The sequence below is a fragment of the Podarcis muralis genome, chromosome 4 (assembly GCF_964188315.1).
Source record: "Podarcis muralis chromosome 4, rPodMur119.hap1.1, whole genome shotgun sequence".
Lineage (NCBI taxonomy): Eukaryota > Metazoa > Chordata > Lepidosauria > Squamata > Lacertidae > Podarcis > Podarcis muralis.
Window position 1 is genome coordinate 49827209 of NC_135658.1, and position 22673 is coordinate 49849881.

General features: G+C 39.5%; 1 protein-coding gene across 3 annotated transcripts in view; it reads left to right on the forward strand.

Moving 5' to 3' along the window:
• Positions 1–22673, forward strand: part of NCAM2 (neural cell adhesion molecule 2) — a 197376-nt gene that overhangs the window by 116646 nt on the left and 58057 nt on the right. For all 3 annotated transcript variants that reach the window (XM_028726954.2, XM_028726955.2, XM_028726953.2), the window contains exons 9-11: positions 5894–6044; positions 19718–19905; positions 21138–21234. In XM_028726954.2, the coding sequence (XP_028582787.2) occupies positions 5894–6044; positions 19718–19905; positions 21138–21234 (436 nt within the window). The remainder of the gene's footprint in view (positions 1–5893; positions 6045–19717; positions 19906–21137; positions 21235–22673) is intronic.

A 22673-nucleotide genomic window follows, 5' to 3' on the forward strand; every position in this document is an offset into this window, starting at 1 on the left:
GGTAACAAAACTACATTTGTTGTGTTATTTTATATTAGATTTTATGCAACGTATTCATGAAATGTAATTCTTTTTGCATTGGAAGTGATGACAATGTGTCAAAAAGTATTGCAGCTTTATAGTCAAATATTAGTTTATTTAACGACATAACTCAAATGATAGGTCTATATATACCTTTAGCATTTATTATTAAAACAAATGAAAGTCTTTTTAAAAACCATGTCCAGTCTCAATGAATGTTAAGCAAAATAAGTCCTAGGTAGCCTGTGGATATCCATATTATAGGGGTAAAAGTTGAAATGAAATTTCTAAAATTTCCTTCTGTGTAATCACCACCATTCTTTCAACCTTTTATGGCTTTTGTTCTAGTCACAGCGCTTTTGGTGTAAGAACTTTCCTTTTAACTTGAATGGTCATTACCATTCATTGTTAGATTTCCCTTGAGCGTGTAGTGGTCCTCACCAAATAATGTAAACAGGAAGCACATACTCAACATGTATATCAAATTTCCATGGACTCTTGTTCAGGGACGATTCATTTTATTTATTTATATGATCAGTAAGGGCCCAGAAATCCATATTCTTTCTTTTTCCTTTCTCCTCCTGTGATGAGGCTGCATTTTAATTGTTTTAATGTTTTAATGTTGTATTTTAATTTTGTTTTTAAGTTGTATTCATTCAACTCATTTTTATTATTGGTTGTTAGCTGCCCTGAGCCTGGCCTTGGCTGGGGAGGGTGGGGTATAAATAATAGTTTATTATTATTATTATTATTATTATTATTATTATTATTATTATTATAACGTATTTATATATGATAATGCATCAAATAAAAAGTAATAAGATAAAACGGCAAATGGGTAGCAAGATAAAAAATAGCAGCTAAAACCAGTGTGTTGTGTTCAGTGGAGGGAAAAGCATAAGGCAGATCACACATCCAAAAATTATTTCTTCCTCTTTGCCTTCTGCAGCCCTTGCATGCCCTAAAAAGTCTCTGGAGACAATGAAAGTGGTCAGAGGAAGTTTGTGCAAGTGGAGCTCCACTGTACAAAGTTTGGCCACAAGATTTCTGGATACTTATCCATCCCTCCCACTGTAGCCCTGTACATACTGCTCAGGAGACCTCACCTTACTGAGAAGCTTTTGGGTTTTATGTCCAGTGGAGCGTATCCACACAACTCTGAACTCATCACTGACTCTCCACTATTCAAGGTAAAAATAGGCAATTTGAACTGGTCTTGTTGGAAATGACTCAAAATCAGTGGTAATCTTCTAACATGTCATGGCTTAACATGCCTGAAACAGCTAAAATTTCATGGCAGTTTTCAGGGGCAGCCCTAAATGCAGTAGAGTAGCCTGGGTCTTAACTAGACCACAAATAGCTGTATCCAGCTCTTCCTTCTGCAGAAAGCAAGCTCCAGGAACAATCCAAAATCACTCTCAAATTGCAAGCCTAACTTTTAAAATCTCCCCAGAGGTGGTCAAGCAACATTTTCAGGGCTATATAAACATAGTTCCTTCCATAGATGCTAGTGATAATACTAGTTGCTGTCAATCTTTTTCTTCTTCTCCTTGCTTCAAGGTTAAATTACTACCAGGAGTTTAACATAACCATCCTCAGATATCATATATTTTATTTGTATTAACTTGTTTTTCATTTATAGTCACTTTCTGATCTTATTTTTTTATGGTTTTTATTTTTTAAAAATTCTTGGGTTACAAAAGTATATTGCCTGTGTTTTCAGATCATAAAACCCTTTCTACAGATCAGTTATATTTGATATGAGACATTCATGTTGTCGTCAATATAAGGTTGGGGGAGAAGAGAGGTGGGGAGGAAGGAGTGGGGGAGAGAGGAGGTCAGTAAACTTCTATTGTGGATCGAGGGCCCGACCCCCGCTATGTGAAATAAATACACAAGGACACGTGATATAAGGTTAATGGGCAAGGAAAGGCCACAACTTTATTGATTACAGCAGTGAAAAGGTATTGGCTTAGGCATTGGATGACTATAGGAGGTGGGTTTATTCAACAGTAGGTGGAGCCTGTTGATGCTAATCCAACTATAGGCTCACCCCCTGATGTCACCGAGGGTCGTGCCATGGCCTCCCGCCAAGCAGGCATCAGACGGAATACACGACCGCCAGATTCCTTTAACGGAATAACCCACGGTAGATAGCATAGGCGATGGCCACACCTAGCCCTTGACACAGCACAACACATGAATCCAATGCCTAACCTACCCGCCAATACCACAAAAGTTGTGATGATTGCTACGAGGTAGGCGAAAAAACCAAAAAGCCTAATGCCAAATGGAAAAATTCCTACCAGGCCCCCCAGACAACCAGGGCGACCAACCTAAGGTCCATAGCAAGGCCAAAAACCTAGACCCTGAGCTAAATGGGAGTGGAGGGTGGGTGACTCGCTGAGGGACGACGACGAATGAGGAGGAGGCGGAGCTGGCACCACAGCATTAAGCTGCTACACACGCCCCCCGGAGGCACCTGGTTGGCTGCCTCCGGTGGGCGTGGGCGCCAGCCAGGTAAGGAGGGGAGAGGGCTAAGGCCCCCTACCAGGGGCGGAGCTCGGTCTCCCGCCCACAACCACTCCCCTCTCTTCCAGGGAGGAGAGTCTTTCTCTTACATAGTGTATGTGCAAGGTTTTTGTGTCAGTGTCATGTGGGTAGGTTCTCTTTCTGTTCATTTATTAGTTTTCACTGGCAGTGAGAGAGATTGGAGGGTCCAAGGCATTGTTGGTTGCCTTCAGTTGACTGCAGTGGATTTGTTTGTGTGTGAGAGGGGGAGGGATTGCTGGGTCAAGATAGCCATATTTATTTGTATGCTGTCAGCGGGTTCTTGTTCTCTTGTTTGGCTATGTGTAATAAAGGAGAGCCACACTGGGATTAAGGCATCCTCTTTTATCCCCCCCCCCCCCCCCGTTAGTTTCAGTTTGTTGGTCAGGCATTCACCTTCATATGATTAACATTGCATGGAGCACGGGAGCAGGGTGATCCTGTATTCTTTCATTCTGCTCACCCTGCTTGTCATGCATTCAGCAAAGGTCTGAAGAAGGGTGCCTGCACTGTGCTCTTTGGCTCATTGTGTGATTCAGAACCTTCCCATAATGCGTGAGCTGGCATTCTAATGGCAAAAACAGACTGTAATGGCAGCACTACAGTGGTACACAGGCAATATAACTGGCAAGTAGTGGGTTGGTGTGTGATGGGGGAGGGATGAGTTTTGTCGGTATGGTTACTTGAATGCAACTGGCATTTTTTTAAGTAATTTCACTCATGTTCTTGAGGGATTTGTTCTGTGTTAGTTTTGGCATGTCTGCCATGGATTCACTGATTCATCGTTTGAGCTACACACCGTTAATTTCAGATTGCCCATCTGACAAAAAGTGCAAATGCTTGCTAGGATTATTTTAATTTTTTGATTATATATGACACTGAATATATATGATTATATATGACCTGAATATATATGACACTAGAATGTAGTCTGTAGTTTGGCTCGTCGTTCAGCAAATGGTTCTGCCTGCACATTTAGTTCATGTTTTGTACTTGTGCCATAGGTGAAAGCTATGTGTGGGTGGTCTTGCTTGTTTACAGGACAAGAACTAGCTGTATTCCATAGATAAACAGATCCACCCCTTAACAGCTAGCTCTGCATAGGCACTCTGGGATCTGCATATTACAGATGTATCTATCTCTAGGTACTTTGGGTTCCACTCCTTACCACTTTCTTTATTTCTATGGTGCAGCAGCCTTCACCCCTATATTGCTGGGTTCTGGGGCCCAGACCTCTTGATCTGTATTCTATATTGGCCATTATAGTGAGGCTGATGGGACCTAGAGTCCTTCAGAAGGGCCACAGTGGTCCCAGCACTGGACGATATCTGAATTCAGTTTTTACATTTTGTCATTAGCACTGTGAGGTTGCAGTTCTGTGCCTACTTAGATGACAGCCAGCCCCATTGACCTCTGAGGGATTTACATCTGAGCAGATGTATAGAATGACACTGTGAAGAAGGAGCTCTATATCCAAACTTTGTGTCAGTATCACATTTTTCTGCATACATAAAATTGCCATTGGTTACAAATTGCAAAACCTTAGGCATGTTTGAATACAGCTGAAATCAGCAGGATTTAAGTGCTTAATTATACCATTCATTTCAGGGGGACTTCGGTGTGCCTTTCTCTAGACTGTATTTGCTACTGATGAATTAATTATATTTTCCTTTACAACATTGTATGCCCTTTATTATTTTTTATTGCATAGGTTTTGAAACAAGTTCAATAAAACTACAACATCTAAAGGCTACATGCAGTTTCACAGCAAATGCCTCACAAGTTTGGTTTTTAAAAAAAAAAAAAAAAAAAACATTGACTGTCTTTAGCAATTGTGTCATTATAAGAAGAAACATTTAGCCCTTCTGTTTCTTTGCACTATGCTAGACGGTTTACTTGCATTTTGTGGTTTGCACAGCCTTTAGGTACATGTAGGTCAGCATTACTCTTTTAAGTGTTTTACATCTGCATTATTCATGGATATCTTCAATATAATATGTCAATCTGATTAGAGTGCAAGTAACTATTATTTTCAAATCTGTTTGTGATATGTTACTTTATGTTATGAAAAAGTGGGGAACCAATTTATTCTGGTTCTAAATATTCTGGTTTTACATTTGTACAAAACCAGAACACTTCAAATGAGGACTGCTTTATTCTATATTTTTTTTAAGCCATTATATCCATCAAGTAACATATACAGTGTGCTTTAATTAAGAAGGTTGAGTGAGTGTGTGTGTGTCATTTTATTCATGGTCTCAGCATCAGTGTCCCATGTGTACTGAAGTGCAGGAGCAAGCCTCAGCCTCTCCACTGTCCCCTAGCACCATATATAGAGCATAAAGTATATTGTGCATGCATTTATGATGTCGAGCATGCAGTCTACATGTCTTTACATATGTAGGCCTGACCCACCCAATCTATACCCACCAAAAATGTGAAGAGGTAATTAAGATGAGCCTATATTGGTACAGACATGTGTGCATAAGCACTATGTATGATACACTACACTATGGCGAAGTGAGTGCAAGGCAGATTGGTTTCCCAGCCAAGAGATGCCGAAATCTGTTTGCTTCCTGTCCGTGCCACTTTCTGTTTTGTTCCATGACTGCATTAATTGCAAATGTAAACACCCTCTCAAAATACATATTTAAATGTGTATTTAAAAAAATAACAATCCAAAGGCTATTTAAATGTGTATTTTGATAATGTTTAAACTGCCAAGAATAGCATTTCAGCATTCAGAGACATGCAAGTTTCACACATTAGTAATAGGAACACAGAAATGTGCCTTATTCTGAGCCTAGATCATTTGTCCATCTAGCATTGTCTATGTTGATGGGGAGTAGTTTTCTAAGGTTTCAGATAAGGCCCTATTCCAACTATATGTGTAGATTCCAGGAACTATACCTGGCACTTTTGCAATAAAGCCTTTGCTCTATCATTTGGTTGCCACCATTCCTTGAGACACATAGATCAGGTCATCTTGGAAAGAAATCCACAAATATCTGCCTCACCTGACATAGATCATTATCACAAGGACTCTGGGAGAACCAGGCCTGTGTGAGATGGTGACTGAAACTTTAATCCTTTAACAGCATGAAGCTAATTATTTAAGGCAAAGTACACAATAAACACTAATGCATATATTAAGGTTAAAACACTATTTTAAAACATCCAGAATATGTCATATAAACTTTATTAAAATTGCTCTGTTTTCAAAAGAGGTATGCATTCAGATACAATTGTTAGTAGCATTTAGTACAAAATAAATTGAAGACAAAATAAGTTACACAAAAACTTCTTTCCTGAATATCTACAGAGCCCAGATGGCCGGATAGAAGTCAAAGGGCAACATGGAAGATCCTCACTGCACATTAAAGATGTGAAGTTGCCAGATTCAGGAAGATACGACTGTGAAGCAGCAAGTAGAATTGGAGGGCACCAAAAGAGCATGTATCTTGATATTGAATGTAAGTTCTACTTTCTCTTTCCTAAATTGTATTGTGAAAGGAAAATGGGAATGCACTCTTTAAAATAATTCTGATTGAAAATTATAATTTGCCTTTAATTATTTGAGTTAGTAAAGTTTTCATAACACTCCAATGTAGTGCATCACTGTATTCAGTATAATGTTTTTCTCTTGTGAAATAAAATTGCCCAACAGATAATTGGACAAATATATTGGATCCAAAATCAAGTTTATCAGAGTTCCACTTGTGCTTACGGAAAGAGAGCAGTAATTAGCCCAGCCAGATGGGCGGGGTATAAATAAGTTGTTGTTGTTGTTGTTGTTGTTGTTGTTGTTGTTGTGTTGTCGTCGTCTCCAAATGTCACGACTATGCCAGGGCTGCCATGAAAACCAGTAAGCCATTATGGTTTCTTCCTGTGCCACAGGCTGTCCCAATTTTAAAAGAGCTGTGGGCAAAATTGCTACTAGCTTGCAGCTCCTTTAAGAGTATCTTGGTTTCTGAACTCCCCACCTTGCTGTCCTATATAAACTACTGAGAGAAATGCTCTTACCTATTTAGTTCAGTTTCCACAGTGCCTGTCCACCCTCTCTCATTAATTCACACTGGCATGGTCTCCTTGGCTCAGCAGAAGAGCATTGGGCAAGGCCCCAGAGCAAAACAGTCCCCTCAGAGCCAATGGCTTTGCAAAGTTAGATAGTGGTTCATTTTCTTTCTCTCTCTTTCTCTCTCCCAAACCCACCCATGTCTACTTGGGAGTAAGCCCCATTGAAGTCAGTGGAATTTGCTTTCATAGCCAGGGAAGAGCCAGACTGGCTACAGAGAAGAGACATACACAGGGGCTTGTTGGGGGGTGAGGGTGGGAAGAAAGAGGCTCTGAGGGTGAGAGGCATGGCCACATTCCTGGAGCTGAGGATGCCCATCGCAGGCTGGGCACTTGACAGGTACTAGGCAAAGCAGACATGCTTCTCCTTTGGCAGTTTGCCATTCACGGTTCAGCTCCTTAAAAGCTGCCCTGGAAGCTGGAGTTTTGTGGGGTCTTCAAAAGGATGGAAGCTACGTAAATTCCATTGGGCTGGTGTTGTGAATAAGTGTGTTTAAGCTTTTCATTCAATCCCTTTTTGAATTTTCAAATGAATGTTTGTGTTAGGCCTTTAAAGCGCTGTGCAAGCCTTTGAGCACGAGGGTGCTGTAACTCGGGAGCTTGTGTGTGTTGTCCAACTGAGTTCAGTTCAATATTCCTGGCCTGAAGCATGAAATAACTTGTTTTAGTTCTTGACTTTGGTCTTTTTTATTTAGTGAACTCAGGGAATCACTTCTGTTTCTGAACTCATCACTGTGCAATTTGGTATAATGCTAACTTATTTTAGTGACACCCATATTAACTATGACAAATCCACATAGTACAAAATCTGTCATGATATAGCCAAAGATTAAGTACTTCGAAGTCCTCTAGATTTCAGTGGGACCAAAAACTCCTGTAAATTATCTAGATTGTGCTCAGAGAGTTCAGAACACTGCTTTCTTTAACTTCACAGAAGTATTGAATGGTTTTGTATACAGCAATTTTCTTCATAGAAAATTTCTTTTTCAAAAGAAAAACAAAAGCAACTCATTTATGAGCTGATCTATTTGTCAGCAATTTTTCTTATTTTTCTTTTTCTTTATCTCATAGTAAGCATCTTTAACTCCACTCATTTTATAACTTTAAACTCATTTTAAAACCTACTTTTTAGATTGTCTTGAAACTGGTTTGGCATTACTTATAAACAACTTCAAAATAGTACTATTTAAAGATGGCATGCTGGGGTTTAAACTGAAAAATGGATTTGGCATTTACTCATTTGGAACTGATTTTTCTGTCAGCATGTGAACTTTATTGCAGTGATATATCTTAATGATGTCATTGAGCAAATAAACTACTTAAGTAGGAGTCACCAAAAAGCATATAAAAGCAGTTATGACATACATTGACCTTTGAGGCAGAAATGAAGGTTCTGAAATACAATGATTTAATGAATAAAGGGTAACTGCTTTTTCAAGTTAATTCAGAAAAAGGAGAAATTTCAGAAAACTGCAAGTGAATATGACAATGGTGAGTAATATAATTCCTGGGTAGAAAAAAAACTGGGGCAAGTGAAATCAAATGCATTAATATTCATATGATTTATTTCACATACCATGTGATTTACATTAAGTGTTCACAAGTATAGCAGGAAAATGAGACGGTCATCTGGTTGTTGCAAAAACTTTGTAATGGGAAAACACATGCAAGGCAAAAACTATCAGTTCTTAAACCGAATTGATTCTTGAAACTAATCAAAGGAAGGAACAATTATATAAAATTGTGGTAATGAAGCAGTTTAAGAATCTGAAGAAAGGAAATGAAGAGCCTTGTATAAAACCTTGTGGGATTTTTTTATTTTTTAAAAAATATATATCCAATGAACTAAATTGAAGTTAAACTTGTATGGAAAAGCAAAGAACATGGTGAAAAATAAAGAATGCTTGAAGATATGGCCAATTGAAGAGGGAAATCCTTGCAACTTTAAACGATTAATGTGTTGTAGTTGTGGTGGCACAGGCAATGCCTTGTATTATTAATATATTCAGATTCCAAAGCTTTAGCCTGAAGGTGTGTGCTTTCCAATGTTTTCTTAACATTAGCAAAAACCATTGTCATACTGGAGCTTATTCTATATCCTGAGCTTCTGTTGGGAAGATCTTGCTCTGCTGTCATGATATTTAAAGCTGTTATATCTAAAAGTAGGACCTTACCTCTGATTTGACATCTCTGCTCATATATGTAGAAGTGCTGTCTAAGCTATGTTATTCAAAGATTGTGAAGCCTTTAAAAATGGGCCTGGAAAATTGCCAGCAGCTGCTACAATTTTTGCAAAACTGCTTGAATCTGTTTCCATCTTTGGAAGGTGTAGCTGTGAACCTTCTCAGTTGACATCCAGCTTATTTCCTAGCTTATTTCTCATATATTCGGCTACTGAAGCTATTAAAAAAAACCTTGCATGATAAAGTGAAATTCATATCATAGAAGAGGGAGCTTATAATATATAGTTGATAAAAGGTCCATCTGGCTGTGGGCATGTGTTTCTTTTTCCAGTAGCAATGCCAAGTCATTGAGCATTCCTACCCTTTTTGTGCACATGATCTGACAGGGCAAGAAAGAGCAGGAAAAGTCATTTCCCCCTCAGTGTCTGGATTCTTTGCTAACAACATTCTGTTTTGTCTAAATTTTGTTCTGTGTTTTTCTCCTCCTCCACCTTAACACAGTTTCTCAGTGGTTGGTTTAAAAGACGATCCTTGCTGTGTTTATCCATATATTAAATCATAGATTACTATGATGTAAATGCACTTCAGATAGCTTTGCACTTACATGCTCCCCACTTGCTCGTCCTTGTGCAGCTGTGAAGAGGAGTTTGAAAGCTTTTGCTTCTGCCCCCCCTCCTCACTACAACTTGCTGTGACAAACTATGATTAATGTTTGAAACAACCCACCTTGATCAGTTTGCCTGTTCAGATAGCACAAGAGGTGGTTAATAAAAAATGGAAGTGAAAGTTTATTAATTCCAGCTTGTAATCATGCTGTAAGAGGAGATGGCATGAGGAGCATGCATACCCAAGTTTCATGGTGGTGCACCAATGTCACAATAAATTCTGGTTTGTATGATGTCTGAATGCAGCCTGATATTCAGTTTGGAGGCCATATTGAAAAAGCTTGAGAAACACTGGTTAGATTAGGAATGACTGCAGTTGTTACGCAACCTCATACACTCAGTAAGATCCCCCAAACAGAGACATAATATTCTAGAGTAGATTTAGAGAAACCTTGTTGAATATTCAGGGAAGCTGCTCCAAAATTAGTTATTTGAATTTGCTTGTGGGCAACTTTACAATTTCCACAGAATATTCCATTTTAAAAGCATTGGGGCTGGATTCAGACTTTCCTCCTAATGGCGGATGGGGAAGTTGATGTTTGCTGATTCCACATCTTCCTGCAGACCCAATTGCCACTTCCCACATTCTCCCAGAGGGTTAGAAACCCCCCAGAACAGTATAGAAGGTGGCACACAGAGCTGCATGGAGATGGGAGCAACACTGGAAGAAAAGCTAAGAATAAGAAAGCATCAGGCTGTTAATCCCTTTGGTAAGGGATTGGGCAGAAGAGGTTGAGGAAGAGTGATGGTGTAAAATATACACCTTTATTGAGAAGATCTAATGATAACATTCAAGGCCCCATAATAAGGTTCCTGCCAAGATTTGGCCTTAAATCCGAAGGTGCTTCTTGTCTTGTTGGATAGAACAATTACAGAAGCCTGTTGGATGCGTTTGATTCCAAAAAAATCATGAGCAGTCAAAGCTCATTAGCAAATAGAACTTTTACTAATGATTTCTGGCTTAGTTGCAAAAACAAAACAAAAACCAACTTCAAGAATAAATATATAGAAACTCAGAGGATGTGAAGAGAAGAAAAGAAAAGTGAAAGTAAGACTGAGCAGGCAGTTCACTGAGCTCAGATATATCTTTCTGGCTCACTGTGGCCTTGACATCGAACACACGGAAAACAGAAACCCATGACATCTGCTGCTGTCTCAGCAGAAATGAACAGTTACAAACACACTAGAATAAACCAGTATTTTCCTGTACTGGGCAGTTGCTGCCTTCAAAGACTGCCATGAGAGATCCCACAGAGAATAAAGATTTCTCTGAAGTGAAAAGGCTACTTAGGTCTCTGAAGATCATAGGAACCCATAAAAAATGTATTCAGTGGCTGGAAGGAGACTTACAGAAGGTGAAGCTTGGAGCCAACACATAATATGTTTAGGAAACAAGGCAGCATCACTTTCAGAAGATGACAAACATGTATTTGCTACATATATTAGCACTGAAGCAACAGGAAATTCTTTTTCATCGATTTAGAGAGTTGGGATCTGCTGAGGTGTGTTTACTTTCTAAGAAATCTCACCATCTGTATAAATGAAAAAGAGTCTTGTGGCACCTTAAAAACAAGCAGATTTGTTATGACATATGCTTATGCTTCACTAAATCTGTTAGTCTTTAAGGTGCCACAGGACTGTTGTTTTTACTGCAACAAACTAATACAATTGTCCCATTATAATTTGTCTGCCTAAGGTAATTATTGCATAGATTCTGCCCAATTCAACTGTGAAAATGTTTACATACATACATAAAAAATATATCTTAAGAAACTGGTCTAAAAATGCATGATGTTTCTTGAATACACACTGTAATCTTAAAATTTATTCAAATTCTTTGAAGACTTCTTCCACCGCATAGAAGTTTAACAGCCTGCAAAAGGCATAAACTGACTGTTTGCAGAGCAAAGTGCTATTTTAATAGTTTTTTGAAAGAGTTGTTTTCAAGGGTTCCATAGGGGAATGGCTGAGGCTCAGAAACAAACCACCTTCTTTGCATGCAGAAGGTCCCAGGTTCGATCCCTAACGTCTCCAAGCAAGACTGGGATGTGTATAGCAGTTGTAATTCTGAAGAATCTCTGCCAGTCACTGTAGATATACTGAGTTAGATGGATCAAAAGTTGTATTTGTTTTAAGACAGCTTCCTATGTTTCTAAATTTGTAAGAAGGCCTCTCCTCCTTCCGGAGGGGAGGTGTTGTGAGCGGGAGATGATTCAGGCGTCATGCAGGGGGCGTTTTGCCCCCTGCCCTATCTTCATGGCTGGCGCGCCATGCCCCCGGTTGGGCACCCAACCGGGAGGCTCGGTGGGGGCGTGGTTTGCTGCTCAAAATGCAGCCGTGCCAGCCATTCTGCCTCATTGCACTTACTTTTCGCCTCAAGTCCATTAAAGGAATCCGGCGGTCGTGGATCCTGTCCGATGCCTGTGTGGTGACATCAGGGGAGAGCTTATATTAGCATCAACAGGCTCCCCCGACTGGTGGTTAACCCCTCTTCAGACTCACCCCTCTCCGAGTGGGTGGAGTCAAATCTTTCGTGGTCCAGTGCCTAAGCCAATACCTTCTCACATGCTGTAATCAATAAAGTTGTGGCCTTTTCTTCCCCTTTAACCTTACATTCTGTGTCCATTTGTCTTTATTCCCCAAGCGGCGATTGGGTCCTTGAATCACAAGTTATGAGAAAATAGAGCTTGCTCCTTGTGGAGCCTCACTCAGCATGCGCGTTCCTGAGTGCTGTTATGTGCATGCAGCTTGTTTTATTTTTAGTTTCCTTTTATTATTGTAGTAAGCCGCCCAGAAAACTTGGTTCTAGGGTACAATACTAAAATAAATAATAAATAATAATTCTTCTGTGAGAGGGCTATGCATATGAATAAGGATCATGAGCAGGACCAGCATTCATAGATTAGAGGATGCAAAAGGAACTGAATTTTGTCCTAAAGAAAGCACTTTTGATCTAGTGGATGTGTCTGCTAAAGGAAAAGGAAGAGAGACATTTTTGCCTATCTTCCCTGCATCCCCCAATGCCATTGTTCCGAGAGTGGGGGGATGTCACAACTCTGTAACCAGTTTTCAAGGGAGAACTGGAAACTGGGAGAGGGGGAGGAATGGTTTTAAAAAATAAATCACTTCCCCTCTTCTTCCATTAGCATGGGCATCTGTTGAATCAAAAGGGGAAGCAGGGTTATTGGCTTGTTTTCTTCTTGTTCTTGTATTGATTATGAATTTTGTGTTTCATCCTGTGTTTTTATCCTGTGAACCACCTAGATTATATTTATTTATTTACTTACCAGATTTATATCTCATCTTTCCTGACAGTTCAGTGATAAGATACAAAAGCACAGCTATAAAACCAGATATAAAAACCAGATGAAATGTCTGCCTTAAAGGTTTGAAATGCTAAACACAAGCATCAGTGGCAGATAAACATATTCAGTTGCAAAGTAAAACAATCCAATAAAACCAGTTATTCAAAGGGATTAGCAAATTAGAAGGTCAGAGGTGAAAGATTCCCCCGCCCCCCCCCAAAAAAAGTTATTTTACATTGAGCCAAAAAGCTAGCTGCTTGGGAGTAAAAGGTGAACATTGCATAAATAAGCCACATAGTTTACTCCCACCCCACCCCCACCCTTCTGGAGAAGGGAAATACACTAAATTTTGAAAACCTTTGGCCATCTGTTTAACAAGCAGGTTTATGCCTGGCCATCATAGCTCCCTAGGTGCACATGCTGAATCAGGTAAATTTCCATATCTAATTTTGGATACAACTCTGAACATACACTAGGGTTGGATCTAAGAAATCATTAATTGAATTACCTGCTGGATGTGACAAGTGATATATTACCCAGTATTCTCCTAACAGTTTCTGAGGCATTAAACATAATGGAAATATTCAAATGTATGGAGACAGTTTCCAGCCAAGGGTTTGCTGCTCTGCATAATTTCTGTATTGATTTTATGCAAAGCCACTTCTCATCGATGTAATAATGGCCTAAGAGAGTTTTTCCCTCCTCTGAAAGGAATGGGGAGAATGACTTATTTTATATTCAGCAGTATTGAACACTTTCCTTGTAGCTTCTTTAACCCTCCTTCATTAGAAAACCTGACTGGGCCATTCCAGTACTGGGGTCAAATGTGCCTGAATTTGGGGACATTGTTTATAGTAATAAATTAGGAGGACTGCTGTAGGTCTAGTTCTGTGTAAATTCTGGAATGAACAGGGGCCCCAGGTGGATTGCAATTCTGTTGTCATTCCATTCCTATCTAGAAGGCTGTTTCCAGAAGGTGGTGCTATGGGACTGCTGTTCAGCCCAGTATGCTATGTAGTCCCACAGTGTTCCATCTTTTTCCATATGCATCTCAACATCTACCTGAGGCCACTGAGTGACATCACCCACAGGTTTGATGTTTGGTTTCATCGGTATGCTTTACACCTGAGTCTGGTGTGGACGTGAACATATTAAGTCTGTAATAAAGTAGATGGAGATCGGGAATCTCCAGTTGATGGGCAATTTGTTGTCCAATGAATGTTTAACCTGTTCTACATGATGTTGCTATTCCTCTCAAGGAGTTCACAATTTGGGGGTGCTTCTTGATCCAGCTTTGTCACTGGAACCATGCTTCCACAGCTCATAATATCTTTTGATGGCACATTAGCTGTGACTCTGCTTGGCTAGAAATAGCGAGCCTCACTCATCCATGGGGTGGCAACCCCCAAATTAGACTATTGCAATGTGTTGCATTTGGAGCTACCTTTGTCAGGAAACTGTTAGCTAGTTAGTTAGCTACTCATCTGCTAACTAGACCTGAATGGTGGGGTCATACCTTACTGGTGCTGTTGCACTGGCTCCGGGTTCATTTTTGGTCAGAAAATGCTGTTGTTTACTTTTAAAGTCCCAAATGGTTTCTGACCTGGGTAGCTGAAGAGATGCTTCTAACACAGCCTGAGGTCCAGAGTTCCTGCTGTCTCACGTAAAGCAGGTGGCAATGGGAATAGGGTCTTGTCAGTTGATGAGCCTTATTTATGAGATCCTCTTCAAAGAACTATGTTGTCTTTCTGGAACAAAGACCTTTCTATTTTTACTGTGTTTTATTCTCTCTTTCCAGAAATGTTTTAATTGCTGCTTTTATCCTGCATTTTGTTTCTTGTTGTATTTTTTTAAACAGCAGCATATGTTGTTGTTTAGTTGTTTAGTCGTGTCCGACTCTTCGTGACCCCATGGACCAGAGCACGCCAGGCACTCCTGTCTTCCACTGCCTCCCGCAGTTTGGTCAGGCTCATGTTTGTGGCTTCGAGAACACTGTCCAACCATCTCGTCCTCTGTAGTCCCCTTCTCCTTGTGCCCTCAATCTTTCCCAATATCAGGGTCTTTTCCAGGGAGTCTTCACTTCTCATGAGGTGGCCAAAGTATTGGAGCCTCAGCTTCACGATCTGTCCTTCCAGTGAGCACTAAGGGCTGATTTCCTTAAGAATGGATACGTTTGATCTTCTTGCAGTCCATGGGACTCTCCAGAGTCTCCTCCAGCACCATAATTCAAAAGCATCAATTCTTCGGCAATCAGCCTTCTTTATGGTCCAGCTCTCACTTCCATACATCACTACTGGGAAAACCATAGCTTTTACTATACGGACCTTTGTTGGCAAGGTGATGTCTCTACTTTTTAATATGCTGTCTAGGTTTGTCATTGCTTTTCTCCCAAGAAGCAGGCGTCTCTTAATTTCATGGCTGCTGTCACCATCTGCAGTGATCATGGAGCCCAAGAAAGTAAAATCTCTCACTGCCTCCATTTCTTCCCCTTCTATTTGCCAGGAGGTGATGGGACCAGTGGCCATGATCTTTGTTTTTTTGATGTTGAGCTTCAGACCATATTTTGCGCTCTCCTCTTTCACCCTCAATAAAAGGTTCTTTAATTCCTCCTCATTTTCTGCCATCAAGGTTGTGTCATCTGCATATCTGAGGTTGTTGATATTTCTTCCAGCAATCTTAATTCCGGCTTGGGATTCATCCAGCCCAGCCTTTCGCATGATGAATTCTCCATATAAGTTAAATAAACAGGGAGACAAAATACAGCCTTGTCGTACTCCTTTCCCAATTTTGAACCAATCAGTTGTTCCATATCCAGTTCTAACTGTAGCTTCTTGACCCACATAGAGATTTCTCAGGAGACAGATGAGATGATCAGGCACTCCCATTTCTTTAAGAACTTGCCATAGTTTGCTGTGGTCGACACAGTCAAAGGCTTTTGCATAGTCAATGAAGCAGAAGTAGATGTCTTTCTGGAACTCTCTAGCTTTCTCCATAATCCAGCGCATGCCTGCAATTTGATCTCTGGTTCCTCTGCCTCTTCTAAATCCAGCTTGCACTTCTGGGAGTTCTCGGTCCACATACTGCTTGAGTCTTCCTTGTAGAATTTTAAGCATAACCTTGCTAGCGTGTGAAATGAGTGCAATTGTGCAGTAGTTGGAGCATTCTTTGGCACTGCCCTTCTTTGGAATTGGGATGTAGATTGATTTCCAATCCTCTGGCCACTGCTGAGTTTTCCAAACTTGCTGGCATATTGAGTGTAGCACCTTAACAGCATCATCTTTAAGAATTTTAAATAGTTCAGCTGGAATACCATCACTTCCACTGGCCTTGTTATTTGCAGTGCTTTCTAAGGCCCATTTGACTTCACTCTCCAGGATATCTGGCTCAAGGTCAGCAACCACACTACCTGGGGTGTACGAGACATCCATATCTTTCTGGTATAATTCCTCTGTGTATTCTTGCCACCTCTTCTTGATGTCTTCTGCTTCTGTTAGGTCCTTACCACTTTTGTCCTTTATTATGGTAATCTTTGAACAAAATGTTCCTTTCATATCTCCAATTTTCTTGAACAGATCTTTGGTTCTTCCCATTCTGTTGTTTTCCTCTAATTCTTTGCATTGCTTGTTTAAGAAGGCCTTCTTGTCTCTCCTTGCTATTTTTTGGAAATCTGCAATCAATTTCCTGTATCTTTCTCTATCTCCCTCGCATTTTGCTTGCCTTCTCTCCCCTGCTATTTGTAAGGCCTCGTTGGACAGCCACTTTGCTTTCTTGCATTTTCTTTTCATTGGGATGGTTTTAGTTGCTGCCTCCTGTATAATGTTGCGAGCCTCCATCCATAGATCTTCAGGCACTCTGTCCACCAAATCTAAATCCTTAAACCTGTTCCTCACTTCCACTGTGTATTCATAAGGGATTTGATTTAGATTGTATCTTACCGGCCCAGTGGTTTTTCCTACTTTCTTCAGTTTAAGCTTGAATTTTGCTATAAGAAGCTGATGATCTGAGCCACAGTCAGCTCCAGGTCTTGTTTTTGCTGACTGTATAGAGCTTCTCCATCTTTGGCTGCAGAGAATATAATCAATCTGATTTCAATGCTGCCCATCTGGTGATGTCCATGTGTAGAGTCGTCTCTTGTGTTGTTGGAAAAGCGTGTTTGTGATGACCAGCTTGTTCTCTTGGCAGAACTCTATTAGCCTTTGCCCTGCTTCGTTTTGAACTCCAAGGCCAAACTTGCCAGTTGTTCCTTTTATCTCTTGATTCCCTACTTTAGCATTCCAATCCCCTATAATGAGAAGAACATCCTTCTTTGGTGTCACTTCAATAAGGTGTTGTAAGTCTTCATAGAATTGGTCAATTTCAGTTTCTTCAGCACCAGTAGTTGGTGCCTTGCTGTGGCGAAGGGGCTTGAAGAACTCAGAGAAGCTATGAACTATGCCAAGCAGGGCACCCAAGATGAACAGGTCATAGTGGAGAGTTTTGACCAAACGTGATCCACCTGGAGGAGGAACCGGCAAGCCACTCCAGTATCCCTGCCAAGAAAACTCCATGGACAAAGACAACAGCAGCATATATGTGCTTTCATATTGTGTTCTATATGACTTATATAAGACATCCAGTGGTATAAATTTATTAAATATAGATTTGGTGCTTTCTTTAATATATATTAAACACTCTAAGTTTCATGTTGCAATATGACCTTCATCAAGTATGCATACAAATTTCTGAGGATTCACAGAGGTGTTACATATTGTTTGAACAGTCTATGCCATTATTTCAGCTTAACATCAGCAGAGCAAAACACCTGGGCAGAAAATTTGTTGAAAAATACATACTGTAAAAAAATATCCTGATCCACTTTGCAGGCTCGGATTGCTGAGAGCTGCATAGGTTTGCTAAATACAAGGAACTGTTATTGCAGAAACTACCCACTTTATGTAGGTGTGCTATCCCAATTAAATGATGAAATGCTCCAATATTTGATTACCAGTTAGCCAGAACATGATCTGGTTTCCAGCCGAAAAGTTTCCACTGCAGTTTTACTTCCTCGAGTTTAGCACAAACACTCCAGATAGCACAAACACTGTGCTTACACAGTTCTGTTTTGCATTTCTAAGAATTAAGTGGCTGTGTTTTACTGTTCCCCGTTGCACCTTTTACTTCTTAGTATCTCTGCCTGATTCCATCCAAGTGGAATAATAATAAAATTATTAAACAAATAGGCAGGAAAGCCTTATAGACTTTCAGATACATTTATTCCTGATACAGTACTATGAAGATACTAAACTCTTAGAAATGAAAGGTGCTTAGTGGTTCTGTGCCTTGAGAATTATAACTCAAGTTATAATTTATTATGATTCTATCAAATACTATATATGTTCTTGATATGGGCCTAATTTACCAGTAGTATAGCACACACTTCTTCTCATTTGAACTTATTGGCTTCATTTTGAATTATGGGTCGTATCAGATACCATTGACAGCACTGCAATTTAACTGTCATACTAGTGCTTCATGTGTCAAAGTCAAAGTAATTCAATTTGCTGCCAAGCTTGGTGCTTCCAGTAAACTGTGTTCTGTCATATAAGCTGTTGATTCAGTGATTCCTTGGGCATTATTTTTTGTTTTAATCCTTTTAAAATGAATCTACCTGATTTGGATGGATCTTATCTCATGTCACACCGTTTGCAAACCCATTCATCTTCAACTTTAAAGCCACTATTTTAAAGTCGTATTTTCAACTTTCAATTTGTGGTGGCCATCCAAATGAAGATGGGGAGCCATGAGCATTCTCATAGAGCCCCCTTCCTTAATTTGGCCCAGCTCCACACTATGGTCCAGTAGTGTGCTGTTTTCCTCTGGGCCCAATTCTCACAGTTTCTCTCCGTGTTCTTTATTGATTCTTGCGTGATCAGAAGGATGAACAGCCTGCAGCAGCAAAGGTAATTAGCTGGGTCAGTGAGTGCCTAATGATGTTGTCCCCTGGCATTGACCTTCTTCTGTAGCTTCTTCAGTGCATATTCTGTAGCCTCTGTTTATGAATGCCACATATGGTCACTCTGGCTGATTTCATTTGAGGTATTATGCAGCAGTCACATAGAAATCTGATCATGTTCCTGTAATCAAGGGAAGGTGAAGTGAAGGCATGATATGACATGGTGAGATGTTTCAGGTGACAATTTTTAGCAGTGGTGAAGTAACCAGTTCTTTGTTTTCAGTGTTTTTGATGAGAATAGCTTAGGGACAATTTTTCCACCCTGAAACTGTATTTAATGAGGAAAAGGGGGGATTTCATCCTGTTTGCTATGTGCCATGTGTAGCTCACATCATGTAGCTATGTGAGAATTAAGTTTAAATCAGATTTTAGGTTGGGGTTTTTTTTTGAAAATAATTTCTAAAAAATAATTTTAATAGCTACTTGCCATTGAGTTTTAACACAAGCAATGCTAAAAATGCAGTCAAGCATGTTCACTAAGTCATGATTTGCTTTAACCACGATTTGTTCAACAAACAACTAATCTTCTCACAGATTAGCAAACAAACTATATCTTGTTTCTCCAAGTAGCTTGATTTGTTTTCCAGTTGATCTTGCATTGTGCATCTATATAGTGTGTTGAGCATTTGGGATAGGCTTAATTATGTTTAATTTTGACTAATATGTAAAGTTAATTTCTGTAATCAGTGCCCCACTCACACAATGTATTTAAAAGTGCAGTATAAAGCCAAGTATTTTGTTCATGAGAACAAAATAGAATAGGAAGTGTGCTAATAATATTTCAGAAATTATTACGGAGTAGTTCTTTATATATTACACACTGATATAACTGGTCATTGAAATCTCTATAGGATCTTGTATAGCGTTGGGTTGACTGAAAAGAAAGCAAGAACACACTTTTACAATATGTCCTCTCTCTTTTTGCAGATGCTCCAGTCTTTGTTTCAAATCAGACAACATATTATTCCTGGGAAGGAAATCCCATCAATATAAGTTGTGATGTTCTATCTAATCCATCAGCATCTATTCAATGGAGACAAGGAAAACTACTTTTACCTGTAAGAAACTCAACTCATCTAAAGACACACAGTGCTGGAAGCAAACTGATACTAGAGGTAAGACCTTGAACCTGTGTTAGTAACTTAAATACTGTTTTAAAAAAATCATAATATCTTTGCTTCTACAGTTGTGACTAAGATTATTTTCTGATGAGGGATTCTTCACCCTTCCCTTTTACATTCCCTTTTCGGCTGTGGCCCTGGCCTGTCGGAACAATCTCCCACAAGAGATCAGGGCCCTGCGGGATTTGGCATCTTTCTTTTATTATTATTATTATTTATTATTATTATTATTATTATTATTATTATTAATAATAATAATAATAATAATAATAATAATAATAATAATAATTTGATATGGTTTGTTATTCTATACTTGAATTTGTCAATTTTTTCCTAGTGTTATGTGTGTGTGTGTGTGTGTGTGTGTGTGTGTGTGTGTATGTAAGCAATCCTATATACACTTATCCCAAGTAAGCACCAATGAACTCAAAAGGACTTCAGAATAAACAGGCATAGGATTGAGCCTCTCCAAGTGCAGTTCCAGTGTTATTGTCGCAGAGGACTCAGACAAGATTCATTACAGCCCTCCTTCCTCACCTGTCTTGTGCATACCAGCAAGGTTTATGCAGCTGAGCCCCTAAACTTGGTGAAATTATGCTCTAGAGCAGTGTTTCTTTCCAACATTATTGCCCAGCATGGTACCCTCCAACTCCCATCAGCCCCAACCAGCATGGTCCATGGTGAGGGATGATAGGAATTGCAGTCCAACAGCATCCATAGGGCACAACATTGGCTACCTCAAATCAAAAGTAACTTGTACAGTGGACAGAAGGACAACAGATCAGATTTTAGCAAGTAAGCTATGTGACATCATTTACAGCTAGATTCTGTGCTTGCTGTTGGCAGGATCAAGCCCCCAGAATGGAAGCTCCTTCTCAAACCTTGTACAGTATTGATGTTAATCACAGAATCTTAGTATTGTAGAGTTTAAAGGGAGCCCATGGTACATCTAGTACAACTCCCAGCAGTGTAGGAATATCAACTAAACATCCATGACAGATGACCATCCAATGGCAGTGGATATTTATGCTTAACCATTTCCAGTTGCTAGATGGATATGTAACTAGATTCACAATTATTATTATTTTTATTATTATTATTTTGGGGGGGGGATAAAAACTAGATAATAATAAATTGCTTAAATATTATATTGTTTTGTTTTTACATGCAGACTGATACACATTTGTATTTATCTATTTCCCCCCTCCCCTGTTGTGACCCTAAAGTTTGCTCCTACATCTGACAATGATTTTGGACGGTACAACTGCACAGCCACCAATAGAATAGGAACACGATATCAAGAATATATATTAGCTTTAGCTGGTAAGTAAAAATATTTGTTGTTTTTTTAAATATTATTTCAACAAACTTTCTGAATGGAGATACTTATCCCAGCTTGTACTGACTTTAATTTAGGCTACGTGCGCTGTTGTTTGAAAGTGTGTGTGCATGCATAAATTTGTGGTTTGTTTTTTTAAAAAAAATTATATATGCATTTGTTTAAACTATTTTTTTGTATATATATTACATATTGTAAACTGCTTCAGGGTAGCTCATGAGAAGCAATACTTTAATGAAAAATGGATAAATAATATACTTAAGAATGTATAAGCCTACTTAATGTGTAGAAGTGAAAATCTCAATATAGCTTATGAATAGTGGAAACATATAATTTTTAAACCATAACAACACTGGATCATATAATTGGCCCTAAAATCTGATTGGCGAAGTGTTTCTTGAGAGCATACAATGATTAAGCTAGAGACACTTGCCTGAATAAATGAAATTATTAAGCTTTTTGAACAGTGTGTGTGATTTAGAGATAGGCAGAGAGAAGTGAATGAGAGCAAGCCTTACAGGCCTCTGTGGGATATGAAGAGGAAAAAGAGGGAATATCACTGAAGGCCTTCTTCTTTATAACTTATTTCAAATACTTATTTGTTTATTTTACTACATATATGCCCTGCTCTTTTGGCAATGAGAAAGCAAAATGGTTAGCAACAATAGGCATAATTAAAATTTCTGTTCCCACCCTCAAAAACATCAATAACTGCTACTGTCCAGGCTCCCACCCCAAAATATGCAAATAAGGGCTCTTACTTTTAAGCAAGAAAGATATGTTTATTCAGGCAAATTATGGTAAAGGCTCAGCAGCAGACACAAGAGTTCAGGAGTTCAAGTGCAAGGCAAAAAGCTGAGAACTAGGTGGAAGCAACAGAAATGTCTCAAGAAGTTTCTACTCTCTGCCCACCAAGATGAGGTATGACATGTTCACTCGTCTCACAGGAATGTTCAGATTGCAAGTGTGTGCTACGAGAGGGTGGGTGGGTCAGCTCCAGTCTCCAGACATGGCATCTGGTTCTAGGTGACATCCCTGTTCCCTGTTTCCAAGCAACAGACGTTGGGGTGGAAAGGCAAGATTCCCTTTTCTTCTGACAGGTTCCCAGCATTCAGGCTCCCTCTGTTTCTCCTCCTGCTGCTGCTGCATCAGAGCCTGCCAACCCAAGCTCAGCATTTCACAGTAAAGTTTTATATACCTAGTACAATAATGGTTACACATGGTTAGACCAGAAATTCTCAAACTGTAGCAGTGAGGGCCCTTAACGCTGCAATCCTAAGCATGTTTACTCACCATCAGTAATTCAGGGCAAATGGTGCTGGATGAGTGAGATGCACAACCCACTATTGCAGTGGGTTTACATGCCTATAAAGAAATATTCTAGCCCGCTTTTGACATACTGTGACTTATTTTAGCCACATTT